We start from the raw sequence: 23,202 nt of genomic DNA, 5'->3' as shown, positions 1-23,202 counted from the left end.
TGCAAACATGAAGAATAAAAATAAAACCTCTAGTGCAAAAGTAAACACATCAAAAACCTGGTAAATTTTTTGTTGCAAACTAATATTAGATACAGTTCAATATTTCAGTTTATTTAAAAAAAAAAAACTGTAGTACCTAGTCAGTTACGAGCGGGCTCAGTGGTATAAGATGGAGGAGCTGCTCCAACTTCTCTCAGATGAACACCGCAAAAGAGAAAGGCAGATTGTTGCAGAGGGGAAAACAGTCACAAATAACTCCATCTGCTGTGCCCTAGATGCTGCGCACACTGCTGCATGCGGTATTAACACTAGTTTGTTAATAAGGAGGCACATGTGGCTTCAATGCTCGGAGTTCAAATCAGAGTTCCAGCAAGCAGTGCTTAATGTCCTTCAGCAAGAAGCACCTTTTTGACCCTCAAATTGACTATGCTTGAGAAGCAGAAAAATGATATAGACACTGCAAGAGCTCCTCGCCCTCAGAAAAGTGACATTTTTTGTTACTCGGCATTTAGAGGTAGTTACAAACCTACAACCTCAGAGGCATCTACCTCCCAAATCAGACAACCTTCAGTCTCTTATTCTAGGGTTTCTTCAGGGGGTCCTTTAAAAGCATTAACAGGAGTAGAGGAAAGAGCAACGCCTCCAGAGGTTCTACCTCCACAGCAAAACCTCCCCCCTCCCAAATCCCCCCTTCACTCCACACCTGTCGGGGGATGACTTCAAGATTTTCATCTAGAATAGGTCAACATGTCTACAGAACAGTGGGTCCTTTCTATTATCCAACATGGTTATTGTCTGGAGCTCATTATCACTCTTCCATTCTGCCCCGCTCTCAGGCTATTCCACAAGCACCTCATCCTTATCAAACAAGAGGAGGTACAATCTCTTCCTGGACCCTGTCCCTGTGTGGTCATTCTGAGCACAGTCGCATCACTGACCGGTTGGGATGCTCACCTTCAGGACCTCACAGTACAGGGCCTTTGGAATCTGTCACCAATCCCTACATATTAGTTACCTTGAGCTTCAGGCAGTATTTCTAGCCCTGAAAGCATTTTTTCATCACCTGTCTCACAAGGTTGTCTTAGTCCGCACAGACAACATGACAGCCGTGTATTACCTACAGAAACAAAGAGGGACACAGTCTCTATTATCATAATTCCTTCAGGCAATATGGAAGTGGCCTCTCCACAACCACATTCACCTGGTGGCAGAGAATCTTCCAGTACCAGGCAATGACTTTGCAGACGTGGTCAGCAGGATGCAGGAACAAGTCTGCGAATGGGAACTCCACCCACAAGTCCTTCAAAAATACTTCCTTAAGTGGGTAACTCCTCAGATAGACCTTTTTGCCAAAGCAGAAAACCCAAAATGTCCAAGCTTCGCCTCCAGGTACCCTTACCCTCTATCCAAGGGCAACACTTAATGGATCAACTGGTCAGGGATATTTGCATATGCTTTTCCACCTCTCCCTTTCATTCCGTGGTTCTGGTTCGGAGAATCCGACGGACATCTTTCACCATGATCCTTGTAGCTCCCACATTGGCATGTCCGCAATGGTTCACCACACTTCTAGACCTCTTTGTAGTTCCCCAACACGCCGGACCTTCTCACTCAAAATTAAGGTCAAATCAGACATTCAGACCCCAAGTCGCTCAACCTTGAAAGATGGCTCCTGAAGTCAGAGTTTGGTTACTTGGGATTACCTATGGAATGCATGGACATTTGTAGGCCCACCCCAGAGCATGTTATGCTGCAAAACGGAAACGTTTGAATGTTACTGCCAACCCAAACTTATTAAACACATTAACACTACTGTCCAATACATTGTTTGGTACTTGCTTCACTTACAGAAAGCAAATCTAGCTTACACTTCCATTTGCATACATCTTGCGGCTATAACTGCATATTTACAAAACAGACAAAATACTTCCTTGTTATGAATCTGTCATCAAAACATTCACAGAAGGCCTTAAAAGCATTATTTCACCCATAGTGCCTCCTTCACCATCGTGGAACCTCAATATTGTGTTTACCAGGCTCATGGGCCCTCTTTTTGAGCCACTTCGTTCATGCCATCTTCATTATATTTCTTAAAAGTGTCGTTCTTAGTCACTGTCCCATCACTCAGACGATTGAGTGAGCTCCAGGCCCTAACCTAGGAAGAACCTTTCTTCCACTTTCTTAGAGATAGGCTGGTCCTTAGCAGAAGCCCGAAGTTCCTTCCTAAAGTGGTTTCCCAATTCCATATCAGCCATTCCATAGAGCAACCAGTCTTCTTTATGCAGCCTGATTCGGTGGCACAAAGAACTGTCCACACTCTAGATGTTAAACGAGCACCTATGTTTTACATTGACAGAACCAAAGATTTTAGGAATACTAAACAGCTCTTTGTAGATTTTTCACTACCTCACAAAGGCAGTCAAATATCAAAAAATAGCATAGCTAGATGGATAGTAAAATGTACACAAACTTTGTAATGCTAAAGCAAAGAGACAAATACCTGTGAATCCTAGAGCACGCACTACTAAGAGAAAAGTAGCAGCTATGGCTTGCCTTGGAAACATACCTATAGATGACGTCTGTAAGGCAACTACATGGTCTGCACACATACATTTACAAAACATTATTGTATGGATGTGCTAGCACGCCAGCAAGCCAATTTAGGCCAAACAGTGCTATACTTTTCCAGTCAACTACAACTCCCACAGGCTAGGCACCACTTCTATGAAGGGTCTGCTTTACAATCTATGAAAAGCATGTGTAGCTACAGCTACATGTGCAATCGAAGGCAAAATGTTGCTAACAGAGTAAGCAGCTGTTTGTGGTATGTAGCGCTGTAGATTTACATGTGCTTTCCCTCCTCCCCTGACGCTTGTGGCCATTTCAGTTACTTTATACTTGTAATAGTTGAACATATGTAGTTATATTTGCATGGACATCTTTCCTCTACTCATTTTCTCACCTGCTTGCTGTAAAACAATCTAACAAAGGAGTCTATGCCCATGTGCAGTATCCACTGAGGAGTCACTCGAGCCTGACTCGAGAATGCTCCTTCAAAGAAAACCTATTTGCAACACTCCAGACCCAACACTAGATGGCAGTATGCAGAACATGTGAATCTACATGTCCTGAACAGATGCTTCCTGGGTAAGTAACATTTTCCTTTTTTTACCAAAGTTTTAGCATTTTTTGAAGAGGTAGCCCATTTTCCCTATTTTTAGTGCTTTCATCCTACTTCGTTTGTGTTGGAAACCAATGTGAACTAATGTGAAAATCATGGGTGATTGTAGGAAGTTGGCTCTGTATGTGCTATTTCAAAATACGGAATAGCATGCACAGAGTCCAAGGGTTCCCCTTAGAGGTAAAATAGTGGTAAAAAGAGATAATACTAATGCTCTATTTTGTGGTAGTGTGGTCGAGCAGTAGGCTTATCCAAGGAGTAGTGTTAAGCATTTGTTGTACATACACATAGACAATAAATGAGATACACACACTCAGAGACAAATCCAGCCAATAGGTTTTGTATAGAAAAATATATGTTCGATGGCATCTGTCGCTGTAGATACGCATGTTCTGCAATAGCTCGCCATCTGGTGTTGGGCCGGAGTGTTACAAGTTGTTTTTGTTCGAAGAAGTCTTTCGAGTCACGGGACCGAGTGACTCCTCCTTTTGTCTCCATTGCGCATGGGCGTCGACTCCATCTTCGATTGTTTTTTTTCCGCCATCGGGTTCGGACGTGTTCCTGTCGCTCCGAGTTTCGGAACGGAAAATTAGCTAATTTCGGAAGATTTTCGTCGGTATTGTTGCGTTCGGGATCGGCGTACTTAGATTCCACACCGCATCGAAGATCGAAGAGCTCCGGTGCCCTTCGGGGTAGTTTTTCGATCCTCCGTCGGGGCCTGGTCGGCCCGACCGCGTGCTGAAGAACGCCGATGGAACGGACCCCGTTCCGTTTCTGCCCCAAATGCCACAATAAATACCCCTACACAGACCAACACTTGGTCTGCAACCTGTGCCTGTCACCTGAGCACAGCGAAGACACCTGCGAGGCCTGTCGTGCGTTCCGGTCCCGAAAAACACTCCGAGACCGTCGAGCCAGAAGACTTCAGATGGCGTCCGCACCGACAGCCCAACGGGAGTTCGAGGAACAGGAAGGTACCTTCTCGATCCAAGACTCAGACTCCGAAGGATTCGACGATACACAAACCGTGAGTAAGACGTCGAAATCCACTCAGAGGAACAGTTACAAGGCCCAGGGGACGCCACTGCCACCAGGCCATGGCTCGACCCGTAAATTCGGTGACCGACCGTCGGCACCGAAAAAGGCCCAAACAGTGCCAAGATCGTCCGACTCCGGTCGAGACACCGGCACGCAGCCTTCTCGGGACCGAGAAAGTGCTGGAGACAAGCCTCGACACCGAGATGCCGGTGTGGACACGGCTCGACGCCGAGACAGCGGCACCGAAACAGATCGACGCCGAGAGGTTTCGGCCCCGAAAAAGAAAAAAGTCACCTCGGAGCCGAAAAAACACGCAGACAGGGTTTCGATGCCGAAACAAACTGCAAGCGACCCAGCTTCAGGCTCTTATACAGAAGAGCACTCGCTAACCTCCCAAATGCAGAAGCATAGGTTTGAGGAAGAGCTACAAGCAACTGATGTGGACCATACGCAAAAGCGTATCTTCATACAGCAGGGGACAGGAAAAATAAGCACCCTTCCCCCCATTAGGAGAAAGAGAAGGTTGGAGTTCCAGACTGAACAGACACCACAACCAAAAGTGGTGAAAATAGTTACCCCACCACCCTCTCCTCCGCCCGTGATTAACGTCTCACCAGCACAAACTCCATCACACTCCCCAGCTCACACCACCATGAGCCAGGTTGACCAAGATCAGGACGCATGGGACCTATACGACGCCCCAGTGTCAGATAACAGTCCGGAGGCATACCCTACAAAGCCATCTCCACCAGAAGACAGCACCGCGTATTCTCAAATGGTGGCTAGAGCAGCACAATTTCACAACGTAAGCCTCCACTCAGAACAGGTCGAGGATGATTTCTTATTCAACACACTCTCCTCCACCCACAGCTCATACCAAAGCCTGCCTATGCTCCCTGGTATGCTCCGGCACGCAAAAGACATCTTTAAGGAGCCGGTCAAAAGTAGGGCAATCACACCAAGGGTGGAAAAAAAGTATAAGGCGCCTCCTACAGACCCGGTTTTCATCACTACACAGCTGCCACCAGACTCTGTCGTTGTAGGAGCAGCTAGGAAAAGGGCCAACTCTCACACATCTGGAGATGCACCACCCCCAGATAAAGAAAGCCGCAAGTTCGATGCAGCTGGTAAAAGAGTCGCAGCACAAGCTGCAAACCAGTGGCGCATCGTGAACTCCCAGGCACTACTTGCGCGCTATGACAGAGCCCACTGGGACGAGATGCAACATCTCATTGAACATCTGCCCAAGGACTTACAAAATAGGGCAAAACAACTGGTTGAGGAGGGACAGACCATTTCCAACAACCAGATCCGCTCCTCCATGGACGCTGCAGATACAGCTGCACGGACAATTAATACATCTGTAACTATCAGAAGGCATGCATGGCTCCGAACGTCTGGATTTAAACCAGAGATTCAACAAGCAGTTCTCAATATGCCTTTTAATGAAAAAGAACTGTTCGGTCCAGAAGTGGACACAGCGATTGAGAAACTCAAAAAAGATACGGACACTGCCAAAGCCATGGGCGCACTCTACTCCCCGCAGAGCAGAGGGAATTACAGCACATTCCGTAAAACGCCCTTTCGAGGGGGGTTTCGGGGTCAAAGCACACAAGCCAGCACCTCACAAGCCACACCGTCCAGTTACCAGGGACAGTATAGAGGAGGTTTTCGGGGACAATATAGAGGAGGGCAATTCCCTAGAAATAGAGGAAGATTTCAAAGCCCCAAAACCCCTACTACTAAACAGTGACTCACATGTCACTCACCCCCTCCACACAACACCAGTGGGGGGAAGAATAGGTCATTATTACAAAGCATGGGAGGAAATCACTACAGACACTTGGGTTCTAGCAATTATCCAACATGGTTATTGCATAGAATTTCTACAATTCCCTCCAAACATACCACCAAAAGCACAAAATTTAACAACACACCATTCCAATCTCCTGGAGATAGAAGTGCAGGCACTATTGCAAAAGAATGCAATCGAATTGGTGCCAAACACACAAATAAACACAGGAGTTTACTCACTGTACTTTCTGATACCAAAGAAGGACAAAACACTGAGACCAATCCTAGACCTCAGAGTAGTGAACACTTTCATCAAATCAGACCACTTCCACATGGTCACACTACAAGAAGTATTGCCATTGCTAAAACTACACGACTACATGGCAACTTTAGACCTCAAGGATGCTTATTTCCATATACCAATACACCCATCGCACAGGAAATACCTAAGGTTTGTATTCAAAGGAATACATTACCAATTCAAGGTACTGCCTTTCGGATTAACAACCGCACCAAGAGTCTTTACCAAATGTCTAGCGGTAGTCGCTGCACACATAAGAAGGCAGCAAATACATGTGTTCCCATATTTGGACGACTGGCTAATCAAGGCCCATTCGTTCATACAGTGCTCAAATCACACAAATCAGATCATACAAACCCTCTTCAAACTCGGGTTCACCGTCAACTTTACAAAATCCAACATTCTGCCGCGCAAGGTACAACAATACCTAGGAGCCATAATAGACACATCAAAGGGAGTAGCCACTCCAAGTCCACAAAGAATTCTAAATTTCAACACCATCATACAACGCATGTATCCAACACAAAAGATACAGGCAAAGATGGTATTACAACTCCTAGGCATGATGTCTTCATGCATAGCCATTGTCCCAAACGCAAGACTGCACATGAGGCCCTTACAACAATGCCTAGCATCACAGTGGTCTCAAGCACAGGGTCACCTTCTAGATCTGGTGTTAATAGACCGCCAAACTTACCTCTCGCTTCTGTGGTGGAACAACATAAATTTAAACAAGGGGCGGCCTTTCCAAGACCCAGTGCCACAATACGTAATAACAACAGATGCTTCCATGACAGGGTGGGGAGCACACCTCGATCAACACAGCATACAAGGACAATGGAACGTACATCAAACAAAACTGCATATCAATCACCTAGAACTTCTAGCAGTTTTTCAAGCACTAAAAGCTTTACAACCAATAATAGTTCACAAATACATTCTCGTCAAAACAGACAACATGACAACAATGTATTATCTAAACAAGCAGGGGGGGACGCACTCCACGCAGTTAAGCCTGCTAGCACAAAAGATTTGGCATTGGGCAATTCACAACCAAATTCGCCTAATAGCACAGTTTATACCAGGGATCCAAAATCAACTCGCAGACAATCTCTCTCGAGATCACCAACAGGTCCACGAATGGGAAATTCACCCCCAAATTCTGAACACTTATTTCAAACTCTGGGGAACACCTCAGATAGATTTGTTTGCGACAAGGGAGAACGCAAAATGCCAAAACTTCGCATCCAGATACCCACACAAACAATCCCAAGGCAATGCCCTATGGATGAACTGGTCAGGGATATTTGCTTACGCTTTTCCTCCTCTCCCTCTCCTTCCTTACCTGGTAAACAAACTCAGTCAAAGCAAACTCAAACTCATATTGATAGCACCAACTTGGGCAAGGCAACCCTGGTACACAACGCTGCTAGACCTATCAGTGGTACCCTGCATCAAATTGCCCAACAGGCCAGATCTGTTGACACAGCACAACCAAAAGATCAGACACCCAGATCCAGCATCGCTGAATCTAGCAATCTGGCTCCTGAAATCCTAGAATTCGGGCACTTACAACTTACCCAAGAATGTATGGAAGTCATAAAACAAGCCAGAAGGCCATCCACCAGGCACTGCTATGCAAGTAAATGGAAGAGGTTTGTTTGCTACTGCCATATTAATCAAATACAACCATTACACACAACTCCAGAACATGTAGTGGGTTACTTGCTTCACTTACAAAAATCTAACCTAGCTTTCTCTTCCATTAAAATACACCTTGCAGCAATATCTGCATACCTGCAGACTACCTATTCAACTTCCCTATATAAGATACCAGTCATTAAAGCATTCATGGAGGGCCTTAGGAGAATTATACCACCAAGAACACCACCTGTTCCTTCATGGAACCTAAATGTTGTCCTAACTAGACTTATGGGTCCACCTTTTGAACCCATGCACTCCTGCGACATACAGTTCCTAACCTGGAAGGTGGCATTTCTCATCGCCATTACTTCCCTAAGAAGAGTAAGCGAGATTCAGGCGTTTACAATACAGGAACCTTTTATACAACTACACAAAAATAAAGTCGTCCTAAGGACCAATCCTAAATTTTTGCCAAAGGTTATTTCACCGTTCCATCTAAATCAAACAGTGGAACTTCCAGTGTTCTTTCCACAGCCAGATACCGTAGCTGAAAGGGCACTACATACATTAGATGTCAAAAGAGCATTGATGTATTACATTGACAGAACAAAAAACATCAGAAAGACTAAACAACTCTTTATTGCATTTCAAAAACCTCATGCAGGAAACCCAATTTCAAAACAAGGTATAGCCAGATGGATAGTTAAATGCATCCAAATCTGCTACCTTAAAGCTAAACGACAGCTGCCCATTACACCAAGGGCACACTCAACCAGAAAGAAAGGTGCTACCATGGCCTCTCTAGGAAACATCCCAATGCAAGAAATATGTAAGGCAGCCACATGGTCTACGCCTCACACATTCACCAAGCACTACTGTGTAGACGTGTTATCCGCACAACAAGCCACAGTAGGTCAAGCCGTATTAAGAACATTATTTCAGACTACTTCCACTCCTACAGGCTGATCCACCGCTTTTGGGGAAATAACTGCTTACTAGTCTATGCAGAACATACGTATCTACAGCGACAGATGCCATCGAACTGAAAATGTCACTTACCCAGTGTACATCTGTTCGTGGCATCAGTCGCAGTAGATTCGCATGTGCCCACCCGCCTCCCCGGGAGCCTGTAGCAGTTTGGAAGTTACCTTCAATTATTTATATAAGTATCATCTCAACCTTAAATAGGTGCATACTTAGTCACTCCATTGCATGGGCACTATTACTACAATTCAACTCCTACCTCACCCTCTGCGGGGAAAAACAATCGAAGATGGAGTCGACGCCCATGCGCAATGGAGACAAAAGGAGGAGTCACTCGGTCCCGTGACTCGAAAGACTTCTTCGAACAAAAACAACTTGTAACACTCCGGCCCAACACCAGATGGCGAGCTATTGCAGAACATGCGAATCTACTGCGACTGATGCCACGAACAGATGTACACTGGGTACGTGACATTTTCATTTCTTAGTTTATTTTAAGAACCACAGGTTCAAATTTAACATGTAATGTCTTGTTTGAAAGGTATTGCAGGTAAGTACATTAGGAACTTTGAATCATTTCAATTGCATGTATACTTTTCAAGTTATTCACAAATAGCTATTTTAAAAGTGGACACAGTGCAATTTTCACAGTTCCTGGGGGAGGTAAGTTTTTGTTAGTTTTACCAGGTAAGTAAGACACTTACAGGGTTCAGTTCTTGGTCCAAGGTAGCCCACCGTTGGGGGTTCAGAGCAACCCCAAAGTTACCACACCAGCAGCTCAGGGCCGGTCAGGTGCAGAGTTCAAAGTGGTGCCCAAAACGCATAGGCTCCAATGGAGAGAAGGGGGTGCCCCGGTTCCAGTCTGCCAGCAGGTAAGTACCCGCGTCTTCGGAGGGCAGACCAGGGGGGTTTTGTAGGGCACCGGGGGGGGACACAAGCCCACACAGAAATTTCACCCTCAGCGGCGCGGGGGCGGCCGGGTGCAGTGTTAGAACAAGCGTTGGGTTCGCAATGGAAGTCAATGAGAGATCAAGGGATCTCTTCAGCGCTGCAGGCAGGCAAGGGGGGGCTTCCTCGGGGAAACCTCCACTTGGGCAAGGGAGAGGGACTCCTGGGGGTCACTTCTGCAGTGAAAGTCCGGTCCTTCAGGTCCTGGGGGCTGCGGGTGCAGGGTCTTTTCCAGGCGTCGGGACTTAGGTTTCAGAGAGTCGCGGTCAGGGGAAGCCTCGGGATTCCCTCTGCAGGCGGCGCTGTGGGGGCTCAGGGGGGACAGGTTTTGGTACTCACAGTCGTAGAGTAGTCCGGGGGTCCTCCCTGAGGTGTTGGTTCTCCACCAGCCGAGTCGGGGTCGCCGGGTGCAGTGTTGCAAGTCTCACGCTTCTTGCGGGGAGTTGCAGGGGTCTTTAAATCTGCTCCTTTGGATAAAGTTGCAGTCTTTTTTGGAGCAGGTCCGCTGTCCTCGGGAGTTTCTTGTCGTCGTCGAAGCAGGGCAGTCCTCAGAGGATTCAGAGGTCGCTGGTCCCTTTGGAAGGCGTCGCTGGAGCAGAGTTCTTGGGAAGGCAGGAGACAGGCCGGTGAGTTTCTGGAGCCAAGGCAGTTGTTGTCTTCTGGTCTTCCTCTGCAGGGGTTTTCAGCTAAGCAGTCCTTCTTCTTGTTGTTGCAGGAATCTAGTTTCTAGGTTCAGGGAGAGCCCTTAAATACTAAATTTAAGGGCGTGTTTAGGTCTGGGGGGTTAGTAGCCAATGGCTACTAGCCCTGAGGGTGGGTACACCCTCTTTGTGCCTCCTCCCAAGGGGAGGGGGTCACATCCCTAATCCTATTGGGGGAATTCTCCATCTGCAAGATGGAGGATTTCTAAAAGTTAGTCACCTCAGCTCAGGACACCTTAGGGGCTGTCCTGACTGGCCAGTGACTCCTCCTTGTTATTCTCATTATTTTCTCCGGCCTTGCCGCCAAAAGTGGGGGCCGGGGCCGGAGGGGGCGGGCAACTCCACTAGCTGGAGTGTCCTGCGGTGCTGTGACAAAGGGGTGAGCCTTTGAGGCTCACCGCCAGGTGTTACAGCTCCTGCCTGGGGGAGGTGTTAGCATCTCCACCCAGTGCAGGCTTTGTTACTGGCCTCAGAGTGACAAAGGCACTCTCCCCATGGGGCCAGCAACATGTCTCTAGTGTGGCAGGCTGCTGGAACCAGTCAGCCTACACAGATAGTCGGTTAAGTTTTAGGGGGCACCTCTAAGGTGCCCTCTGTGGTGTATTTTACAATAAAATGTACACTGGCATCAGTGTGCATTTATTGTGCTGAGAAGTTTGATACCAAACTTTCCAGTTTTCAGTGTAGCCATTATGGTGCTGTGGAGTTCGTGTAAAACAGACTCCCAGACCATATACTCTTATGGCTACCCTGCACTTACAATGTCTAAGGTTTTGCTTAGACACTGTAGGGGCACAGTGCTCATGCACTGGTACCCTCACCTATGGTATAGTGCACCCTGCCTTAGGGCTGTAAGGCCTGCTAGAGGGGTGTCTTACCTATACTGCATAGGCAGTGAGAGGCTGGCATGGCACCCTGAGGGGAGTGCCATGTCGACTTACTTATTTTGTTCTCACTAGCACACACAAGCTGGTAAGCAGTGTGTCTGTGCTGGGTGAGGGGTCTCTAGGGTGGCATAATACATGCTGCAGCCCTTAGAGACCTTCCCTGGCATCAGGGCCCTTGGTACCAGAGGTACCAGTTACAAGGGACTTATCTGGATGCCAGGGTGTGCCAATTGGGGAATCAAAAGTACAGGTTAGGGAAAGAACCCTGGAGCTGGGGCCTGGTTAGCAGGCCTCAGCACACTTTCAATTCAAAACATAGCATCAGCAAAGGCAAAAAGTCAGGGGGTAACCATGCCAAGGAGGCATTTCCTTACAGTGATCAAGGAAAGCTATATATTTCTGAAAAATGGGGAAAAAAATCTGAATTCAGCAAAGGGGTCACGTGTAGATCCCTCAAGGTTTTCCCAAGGAAACTAACTGTTGAGATAGAGTAGTATTGAAAACAGGTAAGTAAAAACAGCTATTTGTGACAGTGTTTCATTTGTAACGTTTTGTCACAATGGTCAATTTACAAAAGAAATTTACCTTTATATTTACTAGACCTTTTTAGTTGTAGGGATATATAGGGTTTGTAGGTTCACAAAAGAACCCTAGGGACCCAGAGCCAACAACTGCGCTGCACTGTACAATGGAATTTCATGGTGTACATAGTATAAACCAGTTCATATCAGATTAAGGTAACCTGTGCATTGCTGAAATGGGCACAAGATAAGGAATTTAGTAGCAGTGGTTATTTGTACATCTCTGAATTTGTGAGTACTTGTACAAGCAAATGATTTAGAGGGTATTTTTCAAAATGTCTTCTTTTGTCACACTGGCTTACGTTTAGAAAGCACAGACACTGAAATTCAATTGGTAGTAACAAATATCCTTCTATTCTATGCTCCCACATGTCTTCTGATAAAAATGGTCCCTCCCTTGTGCGGGTAGGTCTAGTGCCTGAATCAGGAAATGGGCAAAAACAAAACATGAATACATCACATTTTTCCACTCAAATCACATTAGGGGTAATTGTCTTACACCACCTTATTCGATCCCACATTGCACAATGCTATGAAATATTAAAATGTGTACTTAGTGAGTTGTCCTTGACATCTGTATTAGTCCACTGTTTTCAATTGCAAGTATAATGGGCCTGATCCTGGCACTTTGATGCAAAGAATGTGGATGTATGTTTATTCTAATGTGAAAAACTACCAGTTCGATGGCATCTGTTGCTGCAGATACACATGTTGTGCACAGTCCGCCATCTGGTGTTGGGTCGGAGTGTTACAAGTTGTTTTTCTTCGAAGAAGTCTTTCGAGTCACGAGACAGAGGGACTAATCCTCTTTGCTTCCATTGCGCATGGGCATCGGCTCCATCTTAGATTGGTTTTTTTCCGCCCTCGGGTTCAGACGTGTTCCTTTTCGCTCCGAGTTTCGGGACGGAAAGATAGTCAAAACTTCGAAAAATTACGTCGGTATTGTTTCGCTCGGGATCGGGATAGTTAGAATTGACACCGAATCGTGAAGAGCTTCGGTAGCCCTTCGGGGTAATTTCGATCCCCCGTCAGGGCCTGGTCGGCCCGACCGCGTGTAACATCGACACTGATGGAACGGACCCCGTTCCGATTCTGTCCTAAATGCCACAATAAATATCCATATACGGACCAACATTTGGTCTGTAACTTGTGCCTGTCACCCGAGCACAAAGAAGAAACTTGTGAGGCCTGTCGTGCGTTCCGGTCCCGAAAAACTCTCCGTGACCGTCGAGCCAGAAGACTACAGATGGCATCCACGCCGACAGAACACCGAGAGTTCGAGGAACAAGGAGAAGAGGAGGAAGCCTTCTCCGTCCATGACTCGGACTCGGATGAATTTGACGTCGACGAAACTGAGTAAGACGTCGAAAAGCACACAGCACAAGAAAACAGACAAGGGCCAGGGGACGCCACTGCCAACCGGCCATGGCTCAACCCATAAAGGTGACCGTCCATCGGCACCGAAAAAGGCCGAACTGGTGCCCAGATCGTCCGACTCTGGTCGAGACACAGGCACGCAACATTCTCGGGACCGAGAAAGTGTTGCCGAAAAAGATCGACGCCGAGAAGGCGGAGCCGACGTTGCTCGACGCAGAGACAGCGGCACCGAGGATGATCGACGCCGAGAAGGCTCGACTCCGAAAAAGAAGAGATTCGCCTCGGAGCCGAAAACAAAAAAGGACACAGTTTTGGTGCCAAAACAATCAGCAACCGAAACCACTACCAGCTCATATTCAGAGGAACATTCATTGCCCTCCCAAATGCGTAAGCACAGGTTTGAAGAGGAGCTACAGACTACCGATGTAGACCATACACAAAAGAGGATCTTCATCCAGAGTGGAACGGGGAAGATTAGCACTCTTCCACCAATCAAGAGAAAAAGGAGAATAGAGTTCCAAACTGAACTACTAACACCACAAGCAAAGGTGGCAAAGAAAGCAACTCCGCCACCCTCTCCTCCACCTGTAACTCAAATATCACCGGCACAAACTCCGTCACATTCACCGGCTCACACCACCATGAGCCAAGATGACCAAGATGCTTGGGACCTATACGACGCACCAGTGTCAGACAATAGCCCAGAGTCATACCCTACCAAGCCATCACCACCCGAGGACAGCACAGCGTATGCGCAGGTGGTAGCTAGGGCAGCAGAATTCCACAACGTGTCGTTACACACAGAACCTGTTGAGGATGACTTCCTTTTTAACACCCTCTCCTCCACCCATAGCAACTACCAAAGCCTGCCTATGCTTCCGGGAATGCTAAGGCATGCGAAGCAAATCTTCAGAGACCCCGTCAAGAGTAGAGCAATCACTCCAAGGGTAGAGAAGAAATTTAAAGCACCTCCAACAGACCCTGCTTTTATCACCTCTCAACTGCCACCAGACTCAGTCGTGGTAGGAGCAGCTCGCAAAAGAGCCAATTCACACACATCGGGCGATGCACCACCCCCGGATAAGGAAAGCCGAAAATTCGACGCAGCTGGGAAAAGTCGCTGTACAAGCTGCCAGCCAGTGGCGCATCGCCAACTCTCAGGCGCTCCTAGCGCGCTATGACAGAGCCCATTGGGATGAGATGCAGCATCTCATCGAGCATCTACCCAAGGAATTTCAGAAGCGGGCAAAACAAGTGGTTGAGGAGGGACAAAACATCTCCAATAACCAAATACGCTACTCTATGGATGCAGCGGACACAGCTGCAAGAACAATAAACACTGCAGTTACCATCAGAAGACACGCATGGTTGCGCACATCTGGCTTTAAGCCAGAAATACAGCAAGCAGTACTCAATATGCCGTTCAACTAACAACAACTGTTCGGACCAGAGGTTGACACGGCGATTGAGAAGCTGAAAAAGGACACTGACACAGCCAAGGCCATGGGCGCGCTCTACTCCCCGCAGAGCAGAGGCACTTTCGGCACCTTCCGTAAAACAACATTCAGAGGAGGGTTTCGGGGTCAGGCCACACAAGCCAGCACCTCACAATCAACACCATCTACCTACCAGGGACAGTACCAAAGGGGAGGTTTTCGGGGCCAGTACAGAGGAGGACAATTCCCGAGAAACCGGGGGAAATTTCTAAGCCTTCCCACAGCCAGACTCAGTAGCTGAAAGGGCACTACATACATTAGACGTCAAAAGAGCACTAATGTACTACATCGACAGAACAAAAGAGGTTAGGAAAACAAAACAACTGTTTATTGCATTTCAAAAACCTCATACAGGAAACCCAATATCAAAACAAGGTATAGCCAGATGGATAGTTAAATGCATCCAAACCTGCTATCTTAATGCAAAGAGACAACTGCCCATTACACCAAGGGCACACTCAACCAGGAAAAAAGGCGCTAGCATGGCATTCCTAGGAAATATTCCAATGCACGAAATATGTAAGGCAGCCACATGGTCCACACCTCACACATTTACTAAACACTACTGTGTAGACATGCTATCCGCACAACAGGCCACAGTAGGTCAAGCCGTACTGAGAACTTTGTTTCAGACTACTTCCACTCCTACAGCCTGAGCCACCGCTTTTGGGGAGATAACTGCTTACTAGTCTATGCACAACATGTGTATCTGCAGCAACAGATGCCATCGAACTGAAAATGTCACTTACCCAGTGTACATCTGTTCGTGGCATTGGTCGCTGCAGATTCACATGTGCCCACCCGCCTCCCCGGGAGCCTGTAGCCGTCGGAAGTTATCTTCAACATCTGTACATTTGTATATATATATATTACTTAACCTTAATTTGTGCATACTTATTCATTCCATTGCATGGGCACTATTACGAACACACACAACTCCTACCTCACCCTCTGCGGGGAAAACAATCTAAGATGGAGCCGACGCCCATGCGCAATGGAAGCAAAGAGGAGGAGTCCCTCGGTCTCGTGACTCGAAAGACTTCTTCGAAGAAAAACAACTTGTAACACTCCGACCCAACACCAGATGGCGGACTGTGCACAACATGTGAATCTGCAGCGACCAATGCCACGAACAGATGTACACTGGGTAAGTGACATTTTCATTAAAGTGTGTATTGACACCTTGCAGGTAAAGGGATGGGGGGCGAGACTTATACTGGACAAGCCCTTAGTAGAACATCATAATGTCCGATGTCAAGATTGCTTTGGGAGCTGTTCCTTGTCAACTGTTAATTATTCACCAACTGTTATTTTTTAGCAGATTATTTATTTAAATATCAGTGAATATTTAAGCTGCATGCAAATTAAAAATGGACCTCCAGTGCGAATAAATATAATGCGTAGAATGCAAATACTTTGAATGGAATCCTTCAGCAACACATATCTTGTATTTTCTTTTCACAACTTACCTTAGTGTTTTTTTCCCTAGCATTTAGATGCCTTATTACGTCAAATCCGAGACATAGTGGAGAAGCACACAGATACAGACGTTTTAGAAGCATGTTCAAAAACATACCATGCCCTAAGTAATGAGGAATTTACCATCTTTAATAGAGTGGACATTGCGAAGAGTCAGTTAATTGATGAGTTGGCAGATAAGTTCAATCGACTACTTGAAGATTTTCTACAGGAGGTTTGCAATGTAATTACATTTTGTGAACTATATCTTATAATTTATCATAACTTACAAATGTATTTGTAGAAACTCATTGCATGTTCATCTAAATGTGATGTCTTGAATAGTCTTTGTGCAGCAGTTGTGCTCTAAGTTAGATTGGATAACTTTGCAGGAAAGTGGCAGATAAATATTTCCGCCCACAGGGAATGCAGAATATTTGTTTTTGAATATAACAGTTCATTTGTAGTTGGAATTTGGTACCTCGATTTTGACATAGTCTGCTGACTCCTTAATGAATAGAAAAACATGATATCTTTTGCTGCATTTTTGTTAGGCACAAAGCCTCCTTTTAAACATTAGTAGGAGCACATTGCAGGAACTAGATGATGGAAATGTGCTACACCATTGAAAATGTGCCATTTCACTTTTGACCAGTCCAAAAGTGAACTTGCCACCGATGGCGCAGCCTTTCTTGTACAATATCTGATGCCAGAAAGCTTGGTGATAAAGGTGTCCATAAGCAAAGTAAATCTCAACCCCTTTTCTTTCACTCCACCTAACTGTGAATCTAAAAGAAAACAGACATTTGGAAAATTTGATTTTCTCCTCTTCAAGTTCTACCTTCAATTGAGTGAACAGTAGATGCCTTCTAGGCTCTTTGGGTTACAGTGGCACAAGTCTTCCTCGCTGTTTTGGGTGATATTCAGGCATTCCTTACACAGGTTGTCAGGATGCTGCAAAATTTGTCACGTGCTCTGGCTTGGACATGACTGACTAGAATGGTCAGTTGATGGGCACATATAGCCTGGATGAGGTCTGAGGGATTCTCTGGGGATGTACAGATGGCCTTAAAGGGCATACTGTTTGACGTCTCATCATTTTGGTGAAAAAATTGACTGCGCCCTGGAACAGTTTACAGAGAGTAGCGCCAAAGAATGTTCCTTGGGTCTGTCTACTCCCACAAGCCAATTCTACCAGCAATTTTTCCCTCTTCATGGATACACTAAGATTTTTTGCCAGCACAAAACGTCCTCCACCAGCCCAGCAGATCTTTCTGCTCCTTTGTTGCCGAAGTCACTTTTCAGACACCACTCAAGGCAGGGACAACATGCAATTCAATCACGTCCCTTCCAGCATGTACAGCCACAAAACTGCTTTGTCTCCTTGTGTAGGAGGCTGGACTGGCTTGTAGTGAGTACCAAGGGGTACTTGCACCTTGCACCAGGCCCAGTTATCCCTTATTAGTGTATAGGGTGTCTAGCAGCTTAGGCTGATAGATAATGGTAGCTTAGCAGAGCAGCTTAGGCTGAACTAGGAGACGTGTGAAGCTACCACAGTACCACTTAGTGTCATATGCACAATATCATAAGAAAACACAATACACAGTTATACTAAAAATAAAGGTACTTTATTTTTATGACAATATGCCAAAGTATCTTAGAGTGTACCCTCAGTGAGAGGATAGGAAATATACACAAGATATATATACACAATAGCAAAAATATGCAGTATAGTCTTAGAAAACAGTGCAAACAATGTATAGTTACAATAGGATGCAATGGGGAAACATAGGGATAGGGGCAACACAAACCATATACTCCAGAAGTGGAATGCGAACCACGAATGGACCCCAAACCTATGTGACCTTGTAGAGGGTCGCTGGGACTATTAGAAAATAGTGAGAGTTAGAAAAATAACCCTCCCCAAGACCCTGAAAAGTGAGTGCAAAGTGCACTAAAGTTCCCCTAAGGACAAAAGAGTCGTGTTAGAGGAATAATGCAGGAAAGACACAAACCAGCAATGCAACAACTGTGGATTTCCAATCTAGGGTACCTGTGGAACAAGGGGACCAAGTCCAAAAGTCACAAGCAAGTCGGAGATGGGCAGATGCCCAGGAAATGCCAGCTGCGGGTGCAAAGAAGCTTCGACTGGACAGAAGAAGCTAAGGTTTCTGCAGGAACGAAAAGGGCTAGAGACTTCCCCTTTGGTGGACGGATCCCTCTCGCCTTGGAGAGTCGTGCAGAAGTGTTTTCCCGCCGGAAGGACGCCAACAAGCCTTGCTACACGCAAATCGTGCGTTTGGCGTTTTTGGACGCTGCTGGGGCCCAGGAGGGACCAGGAGGTCGCAAATTGGACCTGAAGAGAGAGGGGACGTCGAGCAAGACAAAGAGCCCTCACTGAAGCAGGTAGCACCCGGAGAAGTGCCAGAAAAAGGCACTACGAGGATGCGTGAAACGGTGCTCGCCGAAGTTGCACAAAGGAGTCCCAAGTCGCCGGAGACCAACTTAGAAAGTCGTGCAATGCAGGTTAGAGTGCCGTGGACCCAGGCTTGGCTGTGCACAAAGGATTTCCGCCGGAAGTGCACAGGGGCCGGAGTAGCTGCAAAGTCGCGGTTCCCAGCAATGCAGCCCAGCGAGGTGAGGCAAGGACTTACCTCCACCAAACTTGGGCTGAAGAGTCACTGGACTGTGGGGGTCACTTGGACAGCGTCGCTGGATTCGAGGGACCTCGCTCGTCGTGCTGAGAGGAGACCCAAGGGACCGGTAATGCAGCTTTTTGGTGCCTGCGGTTGCAGGGGGAAGATTCCGTCGACCCACGGGAGATTTCTTCGGAGCTTCTGGTGCAGAGAGGAGGCAGACTACCCCCACAGCATGCCAAGCAGGAAAACAGTCGAGAAGGCGGCAGGATCAGCGTTACAGAGTTGCAGTAGTCGTCTTTGCTACTATGTTGCAGGTTTGCAGGCTTCCAGCGCGGTCAGCGGTCGATTCCTTATCAGAAGGTGAAGAGGGAGATGCAGAGGAACTCGGCTGAGCTCATGCATTCGTTATCTGAAGTTTCCCCAGAGACAGAGACCCTAAATAGCCAGAAAAGAGGGTTTGGCTACCTAGGAGAGAGGATAGGCTACTAACACCTGAAGGAGCCTATCAGCAGGAGTCTCTGACGTCACCTGGTGGCACTGGCCACTCAGAGCAGTCCAGTGTGCCAGCAGCACCTCTGTTTCCAAGATGGCAGAGGTCTGGAGCACACTGGAGGAGCTCTGGACACCTCCCAGGGGAGGTGCAGGTCAGGGGAGTGGTCACTCCCCTTTCCTTTGTCCAGTTTCGCGCCAGAGCAGGGGCTAAGGGGTCCCTGAACCGGTGTAGACTGGCTTATGCAGAATTGGGCACCTCTGTGCCCAACAAAGCATTTCCAGAGGCTGGGGGAGGCTACTCCTCCCCTGCCTTCACACCATTTTCCAAAGGGAGAGGGTGTCACACCCTCTCTCAGAGGAAGTTCTTTGTTCTGCCATCCTGGGCCAGGCCTGGCTGGACCCCAGGAGGGCAGATGCCTGTCTGAGGGGTTGGCAGCAGCAGCAGCTGCAGTGAAACCCCAGGAAGGGCAGTTTGGCAGTACCAGGGTCTGTGCTACAGACCACTGGGATCATGGGATTGTGCCAACTATGCCAGGATGGTATAGAGGGGGCAATTCCATGATCATAGACGTGTTACATGGCCATATTCGGAGTTACCATGGTGAAGCTACATATAGGTAGTGACCTATATGTAGTGCATGTGTGTAATGGTGTCCCCGCACTCACAAAGTTCAGGGAATTGGCTCTGAACAATGTGGGGGCACCTTGGCTAGTGCCAGGGTGCCCTCACACTAAGTAACTTTGCACCTAACCTTTACCAGGTAAAGGTTAGACATATAGGTGACTTATAAGTTACTTAAGTGCAGTGTAAAATGGCTGTGAAATAACGTGGACGTTATTTCACTCAGGCTGCAGTGGCAGGCCTGTGTAAGAATTGTCAGAGCTCCCTATGGGTGGCAAAAGAAATGCTGCAGCCCATAGGGATCTCCTGGAACCCCAATACCCTGGGTACCTCAGTACCATATACTAGGGAATTATAAGGGTGTTCCAGTAAGCCAATGTAAATTGGTAAAAATGGTCACTAGCCTGTCAGTGACAATTTGGAAGTAATGAGAGAGCATAACCACTGAGGTTCTGGTTAGCAGAGCCTCAGTGAGACAGTTAGGCACCACACAGGGAACATATACATGCACACCTATGAGCACTGGGGCCCTGTGTGACAGGGTCCCAGTGACACATACATATAGGCCACAAACCTATGAGCACTGGGGTCCTGACCAGCAGGATCCCAGTGACACATAACAAACATACTGAAAACATAGTGTTTTCACTATGAGCACTGAGGCCTGGCTATCAGGATCCCAGTGAGACAGTGAAAACAGTGACAAACACCCTGACATACACTCACAAACAGGCCAAAAGTGGGGGTAACAAGGCTAGAAAGAGGCTACCTTCTCACACAACCCCCCCCCCCCCCCCCCCCCCCCCCAAACGAAGGACAATAAGGCTAACCTTGGCCAGTTGAGACTTTATTGTCTAAGTGGTGATAAGTAGAGAGTAGCTCTGCAATAGACTGGTTACTCCCTTTATCATCCACTATATGGTTACTTCCCTGTAGGGATGTAAACCACCCTGTTTGAAGTTTTTTAGCTAAGCAACAATGTGAAGATGTATTTTCAGAGTTTCTATCAGTAAGTTTTAGTTTAGAGCAGTGGGAATTGTCCACTGAACCTATTTGTAGTGATGGAAATGCCAGACAGGGATGCTGTCTCAGAAAAGCCATAGCTGGGCAAAAACTTTGTCCATCTGGCTGGAAGAGAGAACAGGGATGCTGTTTCTCTTGAGTTGGAGCAGGGCAGGGATGCTGTCCTATGAGCTCCACACTAGGGCAGGGATGCTGTCCTAAGTGTTGTGAGGTAGTGCAGGGTTTCTGCACCAAAGTTTCTCTGGGAGGGTTGGAGGGATGCTCCATGTTAACTAAAATGGTGCTGTTTTTCTCACCAATGTTAGTTATCCCACAGAGAGGTACTTCCACCTCAGGGAGTCCAGCTTTGCCAGCTGATGATTCCCTTGGAACAGGTGCCACCCCAGGAGAGGTTTCTCCCACCACAGGAATAGTATCCTGAATGGTAGGGTGGTTAGGGGATACTGTGATACCCTTTTTACCTGTTGATGGAGAGGGATCCTGAGTTTTCAGGCCTTCTCTCCTTTGCTTTTTCATTTCACTTGAAATGAGAGGGAACAATTCCTCAGGGATGCCCAGCATGGCTGCATGGGCATAAAACTCTACATCAGCCCAACCTGAGGCCTCTAGGTCATTACCTAAGAGACAGTCTACAGGTAAGCTAGGTGATACCACCACCTGCTTAGGGCCAGTAACTCCACCCCAACTAAACTGAATTATAGCTAAGGGAAGAAACTTAGTGGAGTTATGGACATCAATAATCTTATACTGTTGTCCAATGATGTGTTGTTCAGGAGGCACTAGGTTTTCAGTCACCAAAGTGAAACTGGCACCTGTGTCCCTGTAGGCCAAGGCCTCAACACCATTTATTGAAACTGTCTGCCTGTACTTATCCATTGTAAGGGGACAAGCAGCCAGTGTGGCAAGGCCAATGCCACTAGGTGTGACAGAAACTGTCTTGGGACTGATTACATCAGTTTCCACTATGGACCCATAAGTGAACCCAACTACACCCTTTGCTTGACTGTTGCCAGCAGTCCCACCACTAGTACCACTACTGCTAGGGGCACTAGAGCTTGATGTATTAGTGGTGGTAGGCTCAGGGGGTTTACCTGGTCAGGACTTATCCCCTGGCCTATGGCCTCTATTTTTACACACAAAGCACCAAGGCTTTTTAATGTGTGCAGGTTGGGAAGAAGAGGAAGAATTTGTTTTATCCCCACCCTCTGAAGAGTGTTTAAGATTTGAAGTGGGATCTTTGGTTTTACCCTTATCCCCATGCTTATCTTGAGATTTTTCACCATCTTTCTTCTTATTGCCATCTTTGTCACCCCCTGTATGAACTTTTCTGTTCACCCTTGTTCTGACCCATTTGTCTGCCTTCTTTCCCAATTCTTGGGGAGAGGTCAGATCAGAGTCTACCAGGTACTGGTGCAACAAATCAGACACACAATTATTAAGTATATGCTCTCTCAGGATTGTGTTATACAGGCTTTCATAATCAGTAACTTTACTGCCATGTAACCACCCCTCCAAGGCCTTCACTGAATGGTCAATGAAATCAACCCAGTCTTGTGAAGACTCCTTTTTGGTCTCTCTGAACTTTATCCTGTACTGTTCAGTGGTTAAGCCATAACCATCCAGGAGTGCATTCTTAAGAACTTGGAAATTATTAGCATCATTTTCTTTTACAGTAAGGAGCCTATCCCTACCTTTTCCAGTAAATGATAGCCATAGGATAGCAGCCCACTGCTTTTGAGGGACATCCTGTACAGCACAGGCCCTCTCAAGTGCAGCAAACCACTTGTTAATGTCATCCCCCTCCTTATAAGGGGGAACTATCTTGTGCAGATTCCTGGAATCATGCTCTTTTGCAGGATGACTATGGGGAATACTGCTGCTGCCACCATGGGTATCTAAACCCAACTTCTGTCTTTCCCTCTCTATTTCTAAAGACTGTCTATCCAAATCCAGCTGTTGCTTCTTGAGCTTCAGTCTGGTTTGTTCCACTCTCAATCTATTGAGCTCCCTTTCTAACAATCTGTCATCAGGGTGGG

General features: G+C 46.9%; 1 protein-coding gene across 4 annotated transcripts in view; it reads left to right on the top strand.

Moving 5' to 3' along the window:
• The window catches only part of STAG2 (STAG2 cohesin complex component), a 987,179-nt gene that overhangs the window by 660,362 nt on the left and 303,615 nt on the right, over positions 1 to 23,202 (top strand). For 2 of the 4 annotated variants that reach the window (XM_069211859.1, XM_069211869.1), the window contains exon 20: positions 16,422 to 16,634. In XM_069211859.1, the coding sequence (XP_069067960.1) occupies positions 16,422 to 16,634 (213 nt within the window). The remainder of the gene's footprint in view (positions 1 to 16,421; positions 16,635 to 23,202) is intronic. The other 2 variants (XM_069211886.1, XM_069211877.1) reach the window with 1 other exon arrangement.

The sequence above is a fragment of the Pleurodeles waltl genome, chromosome 2_1, assembly GCF_031143425.1.
Source record: "Pleurodeles waltl isolate 20211129_DDA chromosome 2_1, aPleWal1.hap1.20221129, whole genome shotgun sequence".
NCBI lineage: Eukaryota > Metazoa > Chordata > Amphibia > Caudata > Salamandridae > Pleurodeles > Pleurodeles waltl.
Note: the sequence above shows the minus strand (reverse complement) of the source record. Positions and strands in the feature narration are given on the sequence as shown.